General features: G+C 51.4%; 9 protein-coding genes across 9 annotated transcripts; 7 read left to right on the top strand and 2 right to left on the bottom strand.

Annotated features, from left to right (window-relative positions):
* The first annotated feature begins 1,496 nt into the window (after window positions 1-1,496).
* Window positions 1,497-2,216, top strand: ASPZODRAFT_131641 (hypothetical protein). Its single transcript, XM_022722802.1, has one exon. It carries the CDS (start codon window positions 1,849-1,851, stop codon window positions 2,086-2,088), a length of 240 nt encoding a protein of 79 aa, XP_022582506.1. The 5' UTR covers window positions 1,497-1,848; the 3' UTR covers window positions 2,089-2,216.
* Window positions 2,217-4,476: 2,260 nt separating this feature from the next.
* ASPZODRAFT_1827036 (hypothetical protein) lies at window positions 4,477-5,762 on the top strand. Its single transcript, XM_022727185.1, has 2 exons — window positions 4,477-4,480; window positions 4,556-5,762. The coding sequence occupies exon 2, from the start codon at window positions 4,962-4,964 to the stop codon at window positions 5,421-5,423; it is 462 nt and encodes a 153-aa protein (XP_022582505.1). The 5' UTR covers window positions 4,477-4,480; window positions 4,556-4,961; the 3' UTR covers window positions 5,424-5,762.
* Window positions 5,763-5,915: 153 nt separating this feature from the next.
* Window positions 5,916-8,805, top strand: ASPZODRAFT_15442 (hypothetical protein; the record flags this gene model as incomplete). Its single annotated transcript, XM_022726087.1, has 2 exons — window positions 5,916-6,452; window positions 6,514-8,805. The coding sequence occupies 2 exons, from the start codon at window positions 5,916-5,918 to the stop codon at window positions 8,803-8,805; spliced, it is 2,829 nt and encodes a 942-aa protein (XP_022582504.1).
* A 785-nt stretch (window positions 8,806-9,590) lies between these two features.
* ASPZODRAFT_64349 (hypothetical protein) lies at window positions 9,591-10,952 on the bottom strand (the record flags this gene model as incomplete). Its single annotated transcript, XM_022729222.1, has 4 exons — window positions 9,591-9,954; window positions 10,008-10,268; window positions 10,325-10,590; window positions 10,650-10,952. 4 exons carry the CDS (start codon window positions 10,950-10,952, stop codon window positions 9,591-9,593), a joined length of 1,194 nt encoding a protein of 397 aa, XP_022582503.1.
* Window positions 10,953-11,511: 559 nt separating this feature from the next.
* Window positions 11,512-13,031, top strand: ASPZODRAFT_131634 (hypothetical protein). Its single transcript, XM_022722801.1, has one exon. The coding sequence runs from the start codon at window positions 11,732-11,734 to the stop codon at window positions 12,821-12,823; it is 1,092 nt and encodes a 363-aa protein (XP_022582502.1). The 5' UTR covers window positions 11,512-11,731; the 3' UTR covers window positions 12,824-13,031.
* A 348-nt stretch (window positions 13,032-13,379) lies between these two features.
* ASPZODRAFT_95096 (hypothetical protein) lies at window positions 13,380-13,753 on the top strand (the record flags this gene model as incomplete). Its single annotated transcript, XM_022730494.1, has 2 exons — window positions 13,380-13,505; window positions 13,559-13,753. 2 exons carry the CDS (start codon window positions 13,380-13,382, stop codon window positions 13,694-13,696), a joined length of 264 nt encoding a protein of 87 aa, XP_022582501.1. The 3' UTR covers window positions 13,697-13,753.
* ASPZODRAFT_131632 (hypothetical protein) lies at window positions 13,715-15,055 on the bottom strand. Its single transcript, XM_022722800.1, has 3 exons — window positions 14,410-15,055; window positions 14,106-14,340; window positions 13,715-14,039 (listed from the first exon to the last, which is right to left on the bottom strand). The coding sequence occupies exons 1-3, from the start codon at window positions 14,784-14,786 to the stop codon at window positions 13,845-13,847; spliced, it is 807 nt and encodes a 268-aa protein (XP_022582500.1). The 5' UTR covers window positions 14,787-15,055; the 3' UTR covers window positions 13,715-13,844.
* A 256-nt stretch (window positions 15,056-15,311) lies between these two features.
* Window positions 15,312-16,880, top strand: ASPZODRAFT_131631 (hypothetical protein). The gene is made up of 2 exons (XM_022722799.1): window positions 15,312-16,350; window positions 16,410-16,880. Exons 1-2 carry the CDS (start codon window positions 15,440-15,442, stop codon window positions 16,621-16,623), a joined length of 1,125 nt encoding a protein of 374 aa, XP_022582499.1. The 5' UTR covers window positions 15,312-15,439; the 3' UTR covers window positions 16,624-16,880.
* A 309-nt stretch (window positions 16,881-17,189) lies between these two features.
* On the top strand, window positions 17,190-19,534 carry ASPZODRAFT_15436 (hypothetical protein; the record flags this gene model as incomplete). The annotated part of the gene is made up of 2 exons (XM_022726077.1): window positions 17,190-19,037; window positions 19,508-19,534. The coding sequence occupies 2 exons, from the start codon at window positions 17,190-17,192 to the stop codon at window positions 19,532-19,534; spliced, it is 1,875 nt and encodes a 624-aa protein (XP_022582498.1).
* Between the last annotated feature and the right edge of the window lie 414 nt (window positions 19,535-19,948).

Here is a 19,948-nt window from a genome sequence, read left to right as displayed (position 1 = left end):
GGGTGTTTGGTGGAGGAAAAGAGCGGGATGGCAATGGTGGGATGGCTGTACGATCGATAACTAAGAGAGGGGGGGGGAGGATGAAAGACGGCCAACATACGTTCGTCTTAATCTGTAATTATCTGATTTACTCAGAGAAAGGAGGGAGAGAGGGATTGGGGGTCGAGGGCAGCAGGATCAGTTAGTACGTAGCGTGGTATTTATAAAGCCCTATCACGAACAGCGAAGACGGTGAAGCAGATGTTGGAGGAGGAACCATGAGACCGGAGGCCGTATTTAGAAGAAGAATAATCATGGCTAGTCTGGAGAAAGAAAAGCTTGGATCATTGCCACTTTGCCGAGTGCGCGTTTTCCACAGTCCCCCAAAGATGACGGAACGTTCTTTTGATTCCCGCCCCAAACCCAGTCGGGCGAATTGGCCCCGATGGGCCTGAGGGTTACTTTTTTTTTTCTGTTCTACATTCTGAGCTGGTCTACGTGATGTTCTACAGAGTACACAGTCCCGACGAGAGGTGGTAAGCCGTGTGGTGGGTGTTGTTGTGGTCCAAGAGCGTGAACTGACCGTCTCCGCGTCTTCCTGACCTCCAGGGCCGACAATCAAATCCCACACCGTCATGACACCCACGATCTGCACGAGAGAAGAGGGTCTGCCTGGTCTAGTTGAGTCAGTGCCTTGACCCCAAACTCGCCTCGAGTCAACCAAATAATGCCACCACCGAGTACCTCCCCCCCTCCCTTTAGCCTAGCGGTGGTGAGGACGACGGTGCTCCGACGACGGAGGAAGGGGACCACACGCTGGGAGCTGGCGAATCACAGACAATACAGGCAGAGAAAAGCAACGAGAAGGCAGAGAGGGAGGTCATCTGCTGTGACCACTGACGACCGATTGTCTCCCGTTCGGGCGGAGATAGCGTACTACATACAGGTAGTTATACAGGTAGGTAAGGTAGGTATTGTCAGGACACGGCACCTCAGGTTCCGAACCGTTGTTTTCCAGCTGGGCACCAGGAGTGGGGAAATGTGTGTTTTTCTGAATTCGAGTCCTCACTAGCTGTTCTCAGAGTCGAGATTCAACCCAAGCCCGCCACTACCACAGTAATCATACTAAGCAGGCTAATCTTGTGGGTTGGGGGCCACAATGCGATCATCCACGGACGTTCAATCAGGTTTGGTGGTGGAATGCAGCTCCTTGTCCCTGACAGGAGCAGAGGGAGGAGCTGGAACGGTGCCGTGACGGGTACGTTATGGAGTACTCCGTAGTTACTCCATCCCCAGAATCAGGAAGAGGTTGGAGCTACGGAGGGGGGAGACGGTGCTGATCAGTTAATTCAGGAGTCAGGACTCGACTCCTCCAGAGCAAAGGGAGGCTTGTCAGTGAAGTCAGAGGCTGTCCCGGCGTCCGCCCTCCCCTGCCCGGTGCCCACTGCCCAGAAGACGCTCTTTTTTTGGCCCCCACACACTGACCAGACCCTGCCACGTCGACCGAGGGGTTGGTTGGGGCGGATACTTCGGCCTGCGCGGCGACAGGGGCGCTAGAAGAGAAATAATCAAGCTTCGCTGTGATTTGCTGGTTTGTTCACTCCTCCTGATCTTAGTCGAAGCTTGGGGCGAGGCCCAGCCGTTTGACTCTCGGCGCACCCGGCGATAATTTCCCGAAGCATCATCGCGAGGTTACGCTTCCATTGCTAGACCCGCTGGTTGGCAGCCTCCGTCTGAACCAGAAGGGGAGGGGGGGTGTCTTGGGTGAAGAGATATACCCGACACAATGGCAAGACCTCTTACTCGCCGATCCGCCGTTGTCGTTGGACCCCAACCACCACCGGAAGGAATCAGAGTTCTCTTCGAGGAATGCACATGCCACCCGGACGCCTGTCGGGGCTGCCGTTACCCGTGCTACTTTACTTTGGCGGTACATATACGGAGTTCGGGAAAACGAGCGGGTACCAATCAGACACCTCGTTTCACCATCGCCGTCAAAATTACCAGTGGGGCGATTTCACTGCTGTCCAGACCAATTTCCACCGGAATTACCTGATGGAGACGGGGGTGTGGGAAAACTACCCAACGAGAAAGTCCGACAGCCACTAGGTACTGGCTCCGGGGCCCCGGCGATATTACCAAGGCTTCGACGGTTCGGGTGCAGGCTCAGATGGGAACCTGGTAAGGGGCGGCACAATCAAATGACAGCTGATTCATGAAAGTTTATCGATCCTCGGAACCCTCCGGGGAATTTGACACACATTCCATGAAGTGAACTAGTTATTATTCCATGACTAGGTAAACTACTCCATGGGAGTTAAGTACTAACAACTAGCTAGTCAATCGTCACCACCCACCCAGACTCTCGGATTCCAGGTGGATGCCCACATGGCACCCAAGCAAAGGGGGGGCCTTTCACTTGATTATTTCTCCTACGCCTCCGCGCTCCAGAGAGGTGTATACTCCGTATACTCCGTATGTGATATCAAGGATTATTCCCCGTTCTTCACTCCCTGCCGGCAGCGTACGGAGAGCACTACTACATACGTCTCCCACAGCGTACTCTCGTATACTCCGTACTCGGTAACGAATCAACCAGTGGAACCTGTATTCTTTACCAGCATGGTCCCCTGGCCAGTGAGACTCTGCCATCCCCGTGTGGCTGACAGTCAATGTGGTCGACTAAAGGTTCCAGGACCCAATTGCCTTGTATGCCCGGATATCATCGGCCCCAATCGGATCAGGGAGAATTGGCCATTAAACAACCTATGGTAAGTTTAGCCCCCTCGGCCTCTCTTAACCGTTTCAGTTTTAAGTTGTCTGATAAGCTCCTATTATTACTAATCTACTCGCTAGTAAACTACATAATTGGGAAGCGACGGGTACCTGCTACCGCTTACCGCACCAATACCTGCTCGTTACTTACGGAATCACTAACCTTCAGTGCACAAAGGTTGGAACTATGCCCAGGTACGAGGCTACCACCACAATTCGCCTCCTCATAGGTGAAATTATCCAGGACGGAATCACACATCCAAGTCAATCGGGTGTTTTTCCGTTCTCTCACACGCTTAAACTGAGTTCAAGGCTGACGTGTAAATCAGTATAGTCTTGCACTTTTAAGTTTTCCCCAGAAGGTGCCTACGGAGGTATGTAGCACTCCGTTCTCCGTACAGCTTACCTTCTGAAGCCCATACTATAGTCTAGTGATAGACTAAGCACTAGGTAACTAGCCCCTACCTCGGTGGTTACCTAGTATCTACCTAGGTACCTACCTATTGGCAGTCAAGTTAATTCAGTGCTCAGGTATACTACACAGTACTGCTCCAGGATAGCAACTGGTTGTTATGAACAGCTACTCCCCAAAGTACTAGACACTTGGAGTATAGCTGGATATGATCACCACCAGGATAGCCACGTGGGGGGTGGGGATTATGAGTTGATCCTGGTGGACAGCGTAAAGTGCTCCTTCATATCTATGTAGTATTCCGTATGTAACTACTGACTAACTAACTAGTTATGTAGTAGAGTGAATAACTCTACTCCATATGACTAGTAGTACCACCATTTACGCTCTGGAAACAGTCTAGCAGGCTTCTTTCGCATTACATGGAATGTTCTACGACATACCCATGATACTAAACTAGTTGACTAGCTAGCTAGTAGTTAACTAATTTACTTGCTCATGTAGTATGACTGAAGGTGCAGCCTTTCCGGTAGATATTGCTCCGTTCGGGATAAATGGAACCCTGATACCACGATGGAGTGTAGTTATTGACTTGCGCAAAGTAGAGTTGCATTAGGTGGGTTGTTCATTTTTCAAACAGCAATAAGTTATCAATGAAGGCTGAATGCACGCCTAAAGCTCTAGGTACTCGACTAACATATGCAGAGAAAAGGCCTCGAAAGCCGTATCGGATACGAGATGCCGAGAAATTCATCTCCGACGGCTATTGCTCATTGAGCAGGTTGTTGACAAGGTTAACAGGCACGAATCCCCTACCTAGACTGGAAATCAGCTTGGCTATTGCTAGCCTGAGTGGAATGCAGAAGCTCCGCTGTCTGGGATTCCTTTGTATACGGTAGAAGCAGCCCATTTCATCTCGGTTGGACATCGATGTGTGTTCTAGCTCTAGCTCGGAACCTGGGGCCAGCACCAGCTTCGATATATCAGCTGCTAACAGCGTATTGGATGCGGAAACTAGCGGCCTGCTGTGTAGAAAGCTGTTGCGCAGAGAGCAGTGACCAGGTTCCAGAGGAAGACTTACGCCGAAGCCAGACCTTGTCGGCCTTATCAGGGTACTGACGCAAATTGAGAGCCGCTTCCCATATCCTGTTGTAGGCAGGCAGGATGCCAACACGAGCGTGACGAGGTCGAGATGTACAGGTCTCCTCAGATCAGGAGGCTGTTTGCCAGGTCACCATTAGTATTCTTGCCAAAAAAGCGGCATCATCTGCAGGAATCACCGCTTCGCCCATTCAAATTTCAGATGCTGAGATAGTAAGTTGGGTTTGAAACTTTTATAAATGATTCTCAGGTGAGAAGTGACTCAGACAGCTGAAAATTGTCATACAGCGTCGTGTTGATAATATTCCTCTGTTGTTGACCCGATGACGATCTCCCGTGGGCAGCAGCGCGTCAGACTCAGACCGCTTCGGGCTCCCGTGACAGATCCCGTGACCATCTCAAACGACTTCCCCTCAGCTTCAACCCCTCCTCACGACAAGCACGTCTACGCTCATCACCGACCTGTTTAGTTAGACCAACGGGTGTTCAAACGATCTGAATCTCAACCAAGACTCTTCGGGTTTCATTCACCGGCCAAAGCCACCGCGTTTCTCCTTCTACGGCGGATTCCGGATCCTCAGAGCATCACGAGCCAGAAGCCTCAGCACGGATTTCACCTCCTAGGGCCTGACAGCTGCTAGAAAGCACCCTTGCAGAAGAGGCATTATATTGTTATTGAGAGAAAGACATCAGTATGGCTTCCTTCGTCGAGGATCTGTGGAACAGCGTCTTCACTCCGGGGCCCACCCCAACGCTGCTTGTCGCAACCAACGTCACCTTTGCAGCCCTGCAGTCGGTGCTCTTCATCCTCCTCCTGGCGACCTACAGCATACATTTCATCGTCTTGTCATTCCTCTCGGGAGCTTTGTGGTGGTCGATCAACTGGTTTGCGCGGGAGGTGCGCGAGGCCCAGGCCGCGCAGGCGAGCATGGAGAACCAGGCAGAGAACGTACGAGGGGCCATAGACAGCGCAGATAGCGAGACAGAAACTGAGACCGCCCAACCGCCACCGGATATCAAGGCCCCTGCTGCCTCAACGAGCCTGCTGACGCCTTCCGGATCAGCGACCGTCCGCCAGAGGCCCAGCGCCGGTGGTGACAGCTCGGAACACGGGGGCACGGACAGCGAATGGGAAAAGGTCGAGGACAAACCATGATAAGCTCTGTCACGACCAGCTACCCCGACCTCTACACTCGCGTCCTCTCTTTCTATGACAAGGAGACCCAACTGGGGAAGAGCGCATGTTGCCATATACTATGATCTGTGATGACGCTTGCCACGATACCCGATAGATCCTTCAAATACCCAGGCAGAATGTAAATAGTCGTTGCGCGAAGGGCATCATATTCACATCATTCGTAGGTTTAGATAGTATTTTCAAAGCACTGTGTACGGAGTATTGCTGCCGTCTGCCATTATTTGGCATAGTCCTCAATCCTCAAATGACAGCATCACGTGACTATATCTTATCGTCGATTTCCCCGTTCCAAGAAGTTGGGATGGAGAAACAAACAAGCTCCTGGGCGAAGGGGAAACAATGCAAACTGGCGGCGATCCGCCTTCAAGACAAGATCTTTCGCATCTGAAGGAAGATCAGTGCAGCCTGGCCTTTTCCAGAACAATGCACTTGCATTGAAGGAAGCCCGCCATGATCCAGACCGTCCCGATCCCCGCGAGCCGCAGACGCGTCTTCGATTCAGTCTTCTCGCCTGCATCGCTGGATGACTTCTCTCCGACCCCCGTCGCGACTCCGGCCCTAGACTACACTGCTGTCGGGCAACCGTTTGGAGGCGGCATCCAGACGTATGATCGAACGTCACTTCCACGCCCTTCCACCGCCTCCTCGTTTCTGTCGAACGATACGGTCCCGCTGGCCGATGAGGTGGACAAGACGACCTGGGATCATGCATGGCAGGTGGCCACGGCATTTCTAGTACTACCAGATGCCAAGCTCTCATATCTAGAAGTGTGTGGCGAGGTTGATCAAGAAAGATTCTTCAAGCAGTGGAACAGACATGACCCTCCTTCGAAAGAGACGACTGAAGCGCTAGCATATCTCCTGGGAGCGTCCTCCGCGGGTAGACAGAGCTCTGGAATCACATTCGAACGCCCAGATTTGCTAGAATGGTATGGCAATGAGACGCGACGACATTTCCTCAAGAATTTCCGGGAAGGACTGCTTCTGGTATTACTACCCTTATACCCCTTCCCTTTGATGAGTCGTGTCTGATGTGCTTTGCTTTTAGCTCTTGCGTGCCACCGAGATCGGCGATGCTCTACAAAAAACGGTACAGTACCTACATCTGGCACGGACAATATACCTCGCCCCCGTGGTAGAGCATATCCTTCCACTGCTAGATACGAAGGCGCAGGAAAAGAGCTTTGGGGCATTTCAGGAGGGGTTCCATGCTGTTGTAGCGTACTCGCTCCCATGGAATACACTCTCGCCATTACTCGCGCAAGAAGTCACAAAGGAAGCCTTCATCATTCTAGGGATCGACACTCTGGCTACTACGGATGACGACGAAAACGATATGGAGGTGGACCGACAGTGCACAATATCTTACCTGGAATGGCGAGAGGAGCCATCTGACGAAGTGAGGATGCATATGATGGCGGAGAATGATGACGCACAAGTCACTGCTGCCCGCGACCGGTTACTGTCCTTGTTTAATGGACTGCAGCTTGTGGGACTGGGCGGCGACCGGGCGCAAAAGGTCTTTGCCAGCGTAATGGATGCTCTGTTGACCGAATTCACCCGAGAGGCATACACTGGTCAGTGGGAGGGCCCCAGCTTGGTCGTTCACCATCTTCGCCAATGGATCGAGAATGTTTTTGCCCGCTTGGTGGTGCAAGTGCTGGCTATCATCCACCCGCCCGAGCAGGGATCCCAGGCCTCGGACAGATTATCCATCAGCTTAAGCACGGTGGAGAGATGGCAGGAATCAGGGATTGCTCGCCTGGGTGCACTTCGCACGGGTGAGTTATTTGACGTGATCGTCGACTGGCCAGCCAGTAGCGGCGCGATCGAGGATCTGCGGCACTTCACCACGCACCCTGCTGCAAGGCTATATGTGACGCAGACATTCATCACAGCGCTCAACCAACGGTTGCTCCACCCTGGCGCATCGACAGTGGAGATCTTGCAGGTGTATATCTCCATTATTCGGGGCTTCACCCTCCTCGATCCGAAAGGTGTGCTATTGGACCGTATTGCTCGCCCGATCCGACGGTATCTGCGCGACCGGGATGATACAATCAAGGCGATTGTTGGTGGTCTGTTGGCCGATCCGGACGAAGCAGATGAGCAAGTACAGCCAGCAGCAGGTTCCTCGGCCGACGAGACGCTGGTTGAGTTGTCCGCTGAGCTGGCCAAGGCACACCGATCCTCGCTACAGCGTGCCGACTCAGGCGAGCTCGATTGGGACGATATGAACTGGATGCCGGACCCTGTCGACGCGGCGCCGGATTATCGCAAGTCGAAGAGCTCTGATGTCATCGGGAGCTTGATCAGTCTCTTCGAGTCCAAGGAGGCGTTTGTCAAGGAGATGCAGCAGATGCTTGCCGACCGCTTGCTCCGAAAACGCGGGGACTTTGAACAGGAGCTCTCTGTGGTGGAGTTTCTCAAGGTCCGCTTCGGTGATTCCGCCCTGCAAGCTTGCGAGGTCATGCTGCGTGACATCTTCGACTCGAAACGGGTCGACGCCTCGGTGCGCAACGACCAGAGGCTCGCCCAGGAACCCGACCCGGGGGTGGATCAACCGGAGCTGCACGCAAAAATCCTCTCGCGCTTCTTCTGGCCAGAACTCCAGCCGCTGGAGTTTAAGGTTCCCGAACCTGTCGCCGTGCAGCAGCAGCAGTACGCCGAGGGGTTCGAGTCGCTTAAGCAGTCTCGCAAGCTCACCTGGCACAACGGGCTGGGGCAGGTCACTGTGGAGCTGGATCTGGAGGACCGCGTGTTTGTCGACCAGGTCACCACCTGGCAGGCGACCGTCATCTATGCTTTCCAGTCGTCATCCTCCGCGCTGGCAGTTGAGGATCTTTCGCAGGAACTCGCCATGTCGGCCGCGCTGGTCCGCAGCGCGTGTCTCTTCTGGGTCAGCAAGCGGATCCTGACCGAGGTGCAACGCGACCACTTCTGCGTGCTGGAAGTGTTACCGTCCGAGACGGATGAGAATGCTGCTACGGGTGGTAGCCACCCGGTCGATGCCGGACAGGACAGCGAGGAAGCAGATCGCTCAGCGGCGACAGCCAACGCGGCGGCAGCAGCGGATGCAGCGGCCGCCGCCGCTGCAAAGGAGACGGCAGACGCGGCTGCGATGGAGAAGATGAATCTGTACTGGCAGTTTATCATGGGGATGTTGACGAACCAAGGGGCGATGCCGCTGCAGCGGATCGTCATGATGCTGAAGATTGCCGTGCCGGGCGGGTTCCCCTTCAGCAATGAAGAGCTGCGCGAGTTCCTGGCTGGCATGGTGAACAAGGGCAAGCTGGAGATTGTCAGTGGGGGGAATTATAAGATCATCCGGGATGCTTAGTCTATCGGCAGATACTTCTCACTGCCAGCTATTTCCTTGGTTGTTTAGGTGGTTAACGGGTAGTTAGTTACAAAATCAATTCTCTTATCACTACCAATCTGCATCTCTCCTTCACTCCGACGATCTACACCCACAGGCAAAAAGATCATCCTATCCTCCAGTGAAATGAATGCTTCCTCTCTCGTGTTTCTCCTCACAACGGACAAGGATCCCCAAATTGCAGCCCATCAGCGCCGACCCCGTGGCCGACACCTCGTCATCCACGACAACGTCGCAGAGTCTGTAGTTGAAGTTGCAACCAGGTCATGCCAGGTCCTGTGATCCAAGATTGAATTCAAGTAAGTATAAGTAGGCTGGTGTAGTCGGGTTGGATTCATACTTGGACAGATTTCCATCCAGCGCGCTCAACAAGACTATTCAATTAACTACTTACCGGGTCAACACCAACCTCAGGCTAGTTTACTCTTTTTAATTCATTTCTTATTACAGCACTAATATATAGTATAGATATTCAAGATGACTCCTTGCACCTGCAACACCTGCTCCTGCACTAACAATGAGTGCAAAGGCTGCAAGTGTGATGCCTGTGGTGTAAGTCTCTATTCTAGTCATTATTTACCAATATCAACTGACATATCTTTTAGCACTGATTCATAGATATATCAGGAATAATTATGTCTGTTACTTTGATGGCACAGAGCTGAACAATGATACCAGTAAACTGAACCAGTTTTCTCTTTTTGTAGCTAGTAGTTCAAGACAAGTAGATAAATGTAGGGCTGACTTTACTCCGCATCCAAAGGCGCCACAGGTGCCTGATCATCCACTTGGATCCCGCCACGCTTCTTCTCGTTGCTGTCCCAGAAGGGCAGCTTCCAGCCGCCCTCGCTCTCCGGGGTCGCGAGCCACAGGCGCATCAGATGACGGCGGGGCGCCGGAGGCGCATAGTCCCTATACGCGGTGCGGGCGTGCAGGATGTGCGAGTTGGCCAGGAATTGGATGTCGCCGACCTCGAGAATCATATGCAGTGCCAGTCGGTTGCATGTCGCTTCCAGCACTTGGATGGCTTCCTGCTGCGCCGGTGACAGCGGCGGGATGATCCCCGCGTCCGAGAAACGAGTCAACGAGCGCACATAGTACGGATCCCACCTAAAGCATACCGATCAGTATTAATCAAAGCTACTAGTATTCTGGTCACTTACTTGGAGTAGACGCGGCCGTTCTCTCCCCGCTCGAGATAGAACACGCTGGTGCGGATGTATTCTTCCTGGCCCTTGCTGGTCTCGCCCTTGCGGTCAAAGTACCAGATAGGCTCCGTGAGCGTGCGAAGCACGTCTGGCCGCTCCTTCTGCAGAGTGTTGTAGACGTGGTGCGAGGAGACGATATCAGATTCCCCGCCTTCGAGGGCCCGAGCGATGCACAACAGCCCGACAATATCCGAGTCATCAGCGTGGAAGAATTGGCTAGCACCCGAGTATTAGCTGAATTCACTACTATAAAACGAAAGAAAGGAACACACCGAGCGTTTGTCCTGTAGATCCGGACCTTGTCAATCTGGGTTGAATCCTCGCCCAGGTCCTTGACATGGCCTAATACATGACCCCGGCTGTTCTGGCTGACAAAGTAGCCTAGGTACGTCCCCAAACCCATGTACGCAACAGCAGACTTGTGGTTTCCCCATTTCTGGACCTGGAATCCCTTGAAGAGAATAAACCCTCTTCCGTCAATGATCTCCTTTTTCAACTCCTGAAGATAGCTGGCTAGCTTGGGGAGAGGGAAGTTGCTCTGTAGACAAGTCGATTAGCATCATGATATGAACGGGACTACTGGTAGTCTGCTCTCACCTTGGAGATACCCGTCAATGGAATCTTGGCTGCCAGGAATGCATCGGCAGCATTACTGAGCTCTTCGATCTGCTCTTCAGTGAAGACATGGACCCATTTCTCTGGGGTTTCGCGGTAGTCTTCCGCCTTCCAAACAGTAGGGCCAGAGATCTCCTTGGGGAAGGTATCAAAAGGCTGGATATGATCATAAAGAGGAGGGTGTTGGCCGGTCGTCTTGAGGCCGTCAGGGAAGATGTCAATGGGAACTTGGCTGTTTAGTTGGTGGGCAGCAGTTGGAAGGGAGTCTGTGAGAGCTGGAGCCATAGTGATCTAGTGAAAACTGCACGAGGATAAAGAGCCAGCTAATAAATACCTCAATAGGGATCCTTTGATGTCGATTGTAAAGGACTATCAGATCAAATGAGGGGTTGTCTAGTATTTAAGGCTGAAGGCACCCCGGTGTACAAGGATCTAACAAGCCTCTCCCTCTTAAGAACCAGGATCGACCAACGAGATGCAGTCTCTCACTGAAAAGACCTCTAGGGACGGGAAATACTAGCAACAACCTCGGGTAAGTCCTTTATTCGAAGGCGTGATTGCCCCGATAGTTTGAGTAATCGTCGAGATGGCGCAATCGCTGGGGAAGAATGTTGTGATCGCCTTTGAAACACAATAGTTGACGATCAGAGTGATGGCAAGCCATTTTAAACTGCAATTATAAAGCCTCCTTAAAACAGAGACAGCTTTGTTGACTCGATGGGTTGAGAAGAAGTGAAAGGGAGAGAAGAGGAGGTTGTCAAGACTCAAGAGTCACATGAGAGCAGCAGGCAAACAGACCAAAACCTTCACCGAAAACCGCCAAACGCTCTTCCAGAAAACACTTTGGACTCATTCGCCCCGACGACGATGTTTTATTGGAAATAGACTCGTCAATGGCGGTGGTTCTGCTCAACGGCAGACGACTTCTTATCGACTTTTCTGCCCGATTAGGCAAACCGATCCTCTCATGCGGGGTTCTCACGGCGAGATGCTTTTATTCAAGAACCAATCCTGGGGGCTGTTTCGAACATAAAAAGAAGGTGACTTCCTAGGAAAACTATACAATGATAACTCGCAGAATCCATATCGCAGTGCTGGACGTTGACGTCCCCGTTCCGAATGTGTACGCTGCCCAAGGGCTCTACAGCTCGCAGTTCAGGGTTTTACTCCAGGCGGCGGTAGCAAGATTGAACAAGGCAAGCAAGCTCGCGACAGGCCCAATTGCCATCCACACGACGGCCTACGACGCTGTTGGTGGCGCTCTTCCACCTTTGCAGGGTCTCCGCAGCCAGCCTCGAGGCCAGGGTACCGCGGACCCAGAAAATTTCCGATGCGGACCTTTGGGGGCTATCGATGCGGTTCTCATCACCGGATCCTCAGCCTCTGTCTACGCTTTCGACAAATACCCCTGGATCCGGCCCCTGCAGACGTTCATTCAGACCGTGTACGCTGAGTTCCCTCACGTCAAGCTGTTCGGGTCCTGTTTCGGACACCAGCTCATCGCCCAGGCGCTTTTGTCGCTGCATAACCCGCTCGTCCAGCCTCATGAAGCGTTCAAGGTCGAAGCCTGTCCCCTGGGTGCCGAGGTGGGCATTCAGCCCATCAAACTGCACTCGAGCTTTGTAACAAGGTTCCCCTGTCTGGAGACTGCTGCTGCTAGTAGTGTGTCCAGTGATTCCGAGCGGGATTTTTGCATCCAACTCATTCATTTGGACCGCGTCGTGCCCGAAAAGGCAGGGGTATTGCAAGATGTCAGGTCATCGGACCTCTGCATGCCTTCCTCGGATGAGACTAATGCCAGTATGACCCTGCCGAGCGGGTGGATCAGCATCGGCGGCAGCGCGAAATGTCCGATCCAGGGACTCTACAACCCCCGCCGCGTGCTGACATACCAGGGTCACTTCGAGTTCGACAGTTTCGTCACCCGCGAGACCTGTGTGGAGTTTGCGCGACGGCTGAACTGGCCTGCTGCAGATGTACAGGACTACTTGGCATGTATTGATCGAGCCTGTGTGCCGGGCAGTGAGGACGCTGACGACTCGAAGCTTGCTGCCGAGGTGGTCGTGCTGTTCTTTGCCGGGGAGGATGCTGGTAGCCAGGAGATCCTCATGCCAATGGAGACTGGCATACTCACCCCTCCTCTAGAAATACAATAAGTGCCTTCTATATTCCATAATGATATTACTATTACTATTCCTTGTTCCTACTAATTAGCCAAGACTCGAGAGGCAGTTAGTAGTACTTAACGCTTATCCTTTTGAGGAAAGCCAGGCGAGAGACCTCAAGCAGTGTCTATCAACCAGTTCTCTGGATAGAATGCAAAATATATAGCCAAAAGACAGATTCTATTATACAACTATCATCTAGAGTTCTATAAGAATGATAAGACACCCCTAATCAATACTGTCTCTTCTACATATACTTTATAGAATAATACTCTTATCAAACGTGTAGGGCTGAACACAGCCAGCCACCAATACACCATATCTTTCGTGGCGCTGCTAATGCCAGAATCTTACACTTGGCAGATTGAAGATTACTCTCCGAGTTAAGAGATGATTCTCGTCCTAGAGTAGGGGTTAAATCGCCTCGTATGATCCACTGCTTGGAATATAAAAGGGACAGATCCGTCTCTTCAGTTGCGTACCACTCAACCATTCATTAGACTTTCATCATCTACTGACACTCAATCACTTTTGAAGAACTCTCACCATGAGGTCTACTCTCCTCCTCTTTGCTCTCGGTCTTGCCGTGAACCAAGCAGCAGCCTGTGAAACCCCAGGCACCTACTGCTCCTCCTGGGGAGATATGGCATGCGAATGTAACGAAGGGTACCTGGTACGACCATGAAAATCCCATCCCCTGCTAGATCTATCTCTGAACTTGACTAGTTGGAATGTGCCCCCGCGCTTGTGTCCGAGATTGACGGCGAGGGAGGCGAGACTGAAGTCCTGTGGGCCAGAGTCGAGAACTGCCCTGTCCCTGCGGATGGGGGGCTGCAGTGCGTGGACGGGGCTTGTACGTCTTAGATATTGATAAAGTTAAATGGCTGAATTGAATTACTTCTGTCACTTCCAATTGACTCGTGATTATTCTGGATACAGCTAGAAGGTTGTAGGTAAATGAGAATTAAGACCCTGAAAAACACCTTGACCAAGCGCCCTCACCCATATCAACTTATACAGTCCGGATTGCCTCTCTGGACGTATCACCAATAGCATCACCCAGGAGCCATTGTGCAAAGGTCTTGAACCCAGCTTCGTTCAGTAATTTAAAATCGTAGGATTTGGTGTAGCGTATCACCAGCTCCTGGCCATCAAAGTATGCCTCGATGACACGCGGACGCAGTAGATTCAGAGAAAAGAGTAGAACCTGATATCGTAATCAGCTTTTTGGTTTCTTGTTTGATGAGTGTGGTTATAAGGAAATTAGGATTACCGGCGCAACCATATCATTGACAAACACCCTCTGCTTGAGTTGACCCAACATAATCAGCATGACGGTCAATACCTCCCCGCAAAGTAGATGATTATCATCCACATAGATCTCATTGTACATGACGCATTTAATATGCGGCTTGGCGGCCTTGGGATCATGAAGTATCCAGAATGTGCCAAATTGAGGCTCAGACATCCGGTATAGCCGATTACTACCGAAGTTGTAATCACCGACCCTGGCGAAGCGACTAGTGAGTAAAGGAATGTTTGAATAAGGAGTATTATTGTAGGTACTGGGGGCTTACTGATGGCTTGTCCACTTTTGTCGGATCTCTGGGAAGTCGACCATCAAGCTGCCAACGTATGATTTAAGGTAATGGTAAACGACTCGCGCGGGTTCGGTTATCAGGGTTAGACGGCTGGTGTCGTATTCTCTCTCGACATATTCTGGTGTTGGCTCTGGCATGTCTTTGACGGCGAAAGAAGCGAAAAACTTTGGTGCCAGCGAGTCATCTGCGTCAAGGCTCAGAGGTAGAGCCCGAATTTTGTAGCATTCTAGCATGCTTTGGTCCAATATATGGACATCCTTCTTTTCCAGGGCTCTGAGGTCTCTTTCCATGATGGTGAGTGTTTTGCGGAGATTGTACCGATCGTGAGGCTCAACGACGGTCTCCATGGCCATGGTTTATGTAGAAATGACAATCAAAAGAAAACGAATCCTATAATCACGACTTTCCACTTTGAATGAGATGAGGAGAAGAGCTGTAGTCTTAAATGCTCGCGGTAGCAGGAAGGGGTGTGGTTGAAGGTAGGATGAAGGGCAGGTTGGGAGAGTTAAATATGGAAGCAGCTCCCACTTGATTCAGAGCCAATCAGACGTCGATCCTTGGTGCCGTTGTATTTACTCTCTTTCTCTGGGACTTTTATTGGCCACAAAGCATTGAATTCACTGCGTCTCCTCAAATACTTATGGGAATAAAGAGGTATTTTTAGATGTCTTATCTCTTACTAGTGGTCAAGTCGGCGCTAATTCTATTCACCATGCCTGCCTGAGGCATCCGACCCTGTCGCAATTACCTCGCCGTCGCCCTCACAGAGACTTTATATCAGCGCTTAACTGTCTACCTACCTTTACCTATTGGCTAAGCTGTTCTAAATATATTACTTACACGCTATATCGCTACGTATAGCTTATGAGAAGAGAATCGATCAAGTAAGAGCGGCTAACGATAGCTGCCTCTGAGCATAAAAGGCTCTATTTTCTCCGGAACCAGACTCGGAATTATCCATGACTTACTTGTTATTTCTTTCCTCCACGATCTTCTTTGCTGTCCAATGATGTCCACCATACTTGACTCATCCACGCCCGTCCCGGACACGCTCGAGGAGTGGCAGGCGCAAGTCGACCTGTTGGGTCTCAGCACCAAAACCATCCACGATATCCAGTTGAAGTCCGCCTCTCGTGTCTCCAGGGAACAATTTCTACTGCTCCGAGTGCTTTGGGAAGACGGTGACTCCTCTAAATTTCTGCAGTTCTTCGACTTGAGCCAATGGCTGCCAGCTGCCAAAGAGAAGTTGGGAAACCTTTCGTCATGGAGGAGATACTGCCAAAGTTTCACGAGCCCGATCCCTGAAGGGACATTTGCTGCAGCTCGTCATTATCAACTGGAAGCTTCCAAAACAGAACAGGTTGACTTTGGCGGCGGTGTTGTCTTCTCTCCCAAAGTTCACATGACTCGTTCAAGGACACAGCTTCAACCTCCGATCCGCCAACCAGACTTTACCTCCACAACTCCTCCAAGGCAACTTGACCAGGCTTTTGAGACCCCCGGCATCGATTACGAGCCAGGCTCAAGTCCTCTAGACCTCCCAATGTCGTCGCCTCCGTCTCACTGGAGCACTATCAGCCCCGATGACGAATTCATGTACCCCCCAACGAAAGATGAGCAGATCACCAATACCGCTCTTCTGGTCTTTCTTGATTCTATCACTCTCCATTTCAATCTTTCTGTGTCCTGGTCTCTACATCGCATCGCTTTGACGGCGGAATTCACCAATGCAAAATTCGAAGCAAGGACGGATGGCTACCTTGCAGATCGCAATGGGGATATCAAGGCTATCATCGAGGTCAAGCCGGTACTCAGGCAGATGAAGGAGCCTCAGATTCGCATACAAGAGAGCCACCAAATTGTCGCTGGCTTACTGACAGACTACAATTCATCCTTCCCTGCACGTCGGAATAAGCCGTAAGTGAACATTCCTACCCGAGATGTCTTATCCTCAACGCTGACTCGGTATGTGGAAGTCGTATTATTATATCACAAGATAGACATGAGATTTATATCTCGATTGCGGAGTACAACGCTGATTACATCAACTATCTCCAAACTGGGGATACCCGCAACAATCCTTTCCTGGTGGTGCATGAATTCGGTCCTTGGAACACGAACAACCCCGCTTCTATGGCTGAACTAGGTCCAATTCTTCTAGCGATTAGCCTCAAGGCTCAGCATTACTAGGTAGATGAGGGTGTTATTAAACCAAACATTTTACATTAGAACTAATGCTTAACTCATTCCACTATTTGCCTTGTTTCACGGCGTTGTGCCAGTCCAAGTATCCCAGTTTCATCGTCACCGGCGCTATTCAATAGTACTTCCTGTCTCTTCAGAGGTGGCTTTATAATATTGTCTCTAGAAGAACTATTTAGGGTTTAGCCAATTATTCGTTACTACTAACTAACTAGTAGGCGGCGGCGGTGGTGGTGGTGGTGGTGGTGGTGGTGGTGGTAGTAATTCGCCGTGCCATTTGATGATCGAAACCCTTCAAGGCATTATTGCGATCGAATATTAGTATCCATCGGAAAACCGGATGTGATAAAACTGCCTCGGCATGATGCCGGTGAATCAAAGCCACTCACCCCCACATTCTTTTGAGCGAATGGCGACCAGGTGAGACGAATCCCAAGTATGAAACGCATCCATAGTCGATGAAACATCCTGCGATGTGATATAAGCCCGTTTTTCTATATAACCAGCAGTCGAATGACGCTGAAGTAGTAGACATATTCGGACACATTATCGCGATGGGCAAGGAAACGCTGGAGCCGTTAAAGAAGCTGAAGCCCGTTCCAGCAGGCGAATGTGAGATGGTTGATATTGCCAAGGTTATTCGCTCAAAGAACTCGAGTCCCTCTGAACTGACACTGGACATCGTGTTCGACGAGCGGGAGGCTTATGAGCGTGTCAAAAATGCGGGGATTTTGACCAACGAACGGCTCATGAACCTTTACCATCTGAAGCCCGGCGACATCATCGTCAACATGTTCCTTGAGCCAGCCCTGGCGTGGAAGTGCACATTACGGCGACCCTGGGAACAAGGGACAGTGGGCGAGCGGGATACGATGGGCACCCAACAGCATGCACCGCTGCTGACGCTCAAAGTACCTGCTGCTTCATCGTCCTCTTCCTTGAAGCACAAGTTAGCCCCGGCGACGCCAGACCGCAGCGGTTTCTCCACTGCGGACTCAGTCCAATACATATGGGAAACGCTGGGACTTCCTTCGGCGTCGCTGCAATCTCTGCAGCTCCCTGATGCCGACAAGTTGGCATTGCCGTCATCGTTTAAGATTGGGCACTTGGCTCAAGCCTCAATCGGTCTGTCAGCCTTGCTAGCAGCACAGATTCACACACTGCGCCAGCAGAAGACGACCCGGCCCCCTTCCGTGACGGTACCTCTGCGCCATGCGGCGATCGAGTTCAAGTCGGAGCGGCTGTATACGCTCGACGGACAACCGCCACCGTCTTCATGGGGTTCTATCGGCGGCTTGCACAAGACATCTGACGGATACGTGCGTCTACATGACTCATTCCCCAACCACCGCAATGGGGCCAAGGCACTGCTGGGGTGCATATCTGAGGCCTCGCGGGCGGCCGTTGGGGAAGCGATTGCGCCCTGGCGCTCCGTGGACCTAGAGACGACAGCCTTTGATTCCAAATTAGTGATCTCCGCTTTGCGGAGTTATGAACAATGGGATAAGCTGCCGCAGGCGCGGGCAATTGCCGACTTGCCTATCCAGCTACGTAAGATCGGCGAGTCTCCCGTGAGTCTGCCCACAGGTCTACGCGGTGGCCCCGCCGACAAGTGCCTTCGAGGCCTCCGGGTGCTGGAACTTTCGCGAGTGATTGCTGCGCCCGTGGCAGGCAAGACACTGGCAAGCCACGGAGCCGACGTTCTGTGGGTGACAAGCCCGAGCCTACCGAATCAACCATCACTGGACAGGGAGTTTGGACGGGGGAAACGTACGATCCAGCTGGATCTGAACACGGATCCCGATATGGCAGAGTTGAATAGACTCCTAGACGGAGCGGACGTGTTTCTCCAAGGATTCCGGCCGGGCAGTCTCGCATCGCGAGGGCTGTCCCCAGAGGCACTGGCCAAGAAATTCTCCAGCCGTGGCATCATCTGCGCCAACATGTCAGCATATGGACCGAACGGACCGTGGTCACAGCGACGAGGATTCGACTCACTGGTGCAGACGTGCTCTGGTATGAACGTATCCGAGGCAGAACACTTCGGGGCAGGCGAGGCGGCGCGGCCAACCCCCTGCCAAGCACTTGACCATGCCGGTGGGTATTTTCTGGCAGCAGGAATCACGGCCGCACTCTACAAGCAGGCCACTGAGGGGGGATCCTGGCAGGTGGACGTATCGTTGGCCGGGGTGATGAAGTACCTGCGGTCGCTGGGACAGTATGAGGGGCGAAGCGGATTCGAGACAACGGACTATGAGTGTGTAAGGGATGTACCAAGCGAGAATCTCGAGACGCGGGAGACTGGATTTGGGGTTATGACTGCTGTACGACACTCGGCGTCGATCGAGGGGGTAGCTGTAGGGTGGGACATCATGCCCAAGCCGCTGGGGTCTGACGAGAAGGTGTGGCTGAGCTTAGGTACTAGTAGTATTTAGTATGCTTAGATTAGTTGAACAGTGAGTACCTATCTTATTGCACAAGTGAATAGATGTAGACTGATAATATACGACTGTGGTAAGGACAAATATTATAGGAGAAAGGGACAAGATGAGGTGAGATGGAAGTTGAAGATGGAGGAAGGAGCTGCACGTGATCTCCAGATTGGGAAGGAAGCACATGTTTATGCCTCAGGCTTCAACATTACATAAGCCAGCCAAATACCGCTCCGTAGCTCCGTGCGTAGACTCTCTCTGTACACCGGTAGAGCGCAATGTTAGGCGTCCAAAGTTATGTACTAGTAAGTATATGTAGTGTTCAGTACATATAAATATCGCATAGAGATTGGGTATTCCAGAATTACTACCCAATCTACGCCAAATAAGTGTCAAGAATCAGTAAGCGCTGTGTTCTCACTTATCTGATGCTCTATCAGAGTCATAATGTCACTCCACATGTCTGATAGGCCATACCATGCAATTGACTCGATTCTATTATTGAAAGAAATTTCCACCATTGGATCAATAACCTTAGGTAGGTAGGTAGGGAGTATCAGGTCGGTACTACGGAGTATAGAGGTAATTAGCCTAGGTAAGATTGGTACTGATGGCATCACGATCCGTCTATCCGACACAGAGGCAGGTCTCTTTTAGCATATACTACATAAGAGGTATATTTATATCTTATTGATATATATATATATATATATATAATATATATATTATTTATAATATACTACTATGATAATAGCAATATTCAGTCTAGGTCTACAGCTGTAGCTACCTGGTAGTATTGTGTATTGTAAGTACCAGTAATTAAGCTGGTAGCTAGTAGTACCTAGTAGTAAAGCTTGAGCTGGGGAAGCTGAAGAGGGGCA

This window comes from Penicilliopsis zonata, assembly GCF_001890105.1.
Source record: "Penicilliopsis zonata CBS 506.65 unplaced genomic scaffold ASPZOscaffold_5, whole genome shotgun sequence".
Lineage (NCBI taxonomy): Eukaryota > Fungi > Ascomycota > Eurotiomycetes > Eurotiales > Aspergillaceae > Penicilliopsis > Penicilliopsis zonata.
Note: the sequence above shows the minus strand (reverse complement) of the source record. Positions and strands in the feature narration are given on the sequence as shown.

Excerpts from the sequence above, each read along its gene's own strand:
- ASPZODRAFT_131641 (XM_022722802.1), top strand. The coding sequence starts at position 1,849 with ATGCACATGCCACCCGGACGCCTGTCGGGGCTGCCGTTACCCGTGCTA.
- ASPZODRAFT_1827036 (XM_022727185.1), top strand. The coding sequence starts at position 4,962 with ATGGCTTCCTTCGTCGAGGATCTGTGGAACAGCGTCTTCACTCCGGGG.
- ASPZODRAFT_131634 (XM_022722801.1), top strand. The coding sequence starts at position 11,732 with ATGATAACTCGCAGAATCCATATCGCAGTGCTGGACGTTGACGTCCCC.
- ASPZODRAFT_131632 (XM_022722800.1), bottom strand. The coding sequence starts at position 14,786 with ATGGCCATGGAGACCGTCGTTGAGCCTCACGATCGGTACAATCTCCGC. Across the intron at positions 14,341-14,409 it reads CAAAAGTGGACAAGCCATCA|GGTCGGTGATTACAACTTCG; the intron begins GTAAGCCCCCAG and ends TCGCTTCGCCAG. Across the intron at positions 14,040-14,105 it reads TCAATGATATGGTTGCGCCG|GTTCTACTCTTTTCTCTGAA; the intron begins GTAATCCTAATT and ends TTACGATATCAG.
- ASPZODRAFT_131631 (XM_022722799.1), top strand. The coding sequence starts at position 15,440 with ATGATGTCCACCATACTTGACTCATCCACGCCCGTCCCGGACACGCTC. Across the intron at positions 16,351-16,409 it reads CCTGCACGTCGGAATAAGCC|TCGTATTATTATATCACAAG; the intron begins GTAAGTGAACAT and ends GGTATGTGGAAG.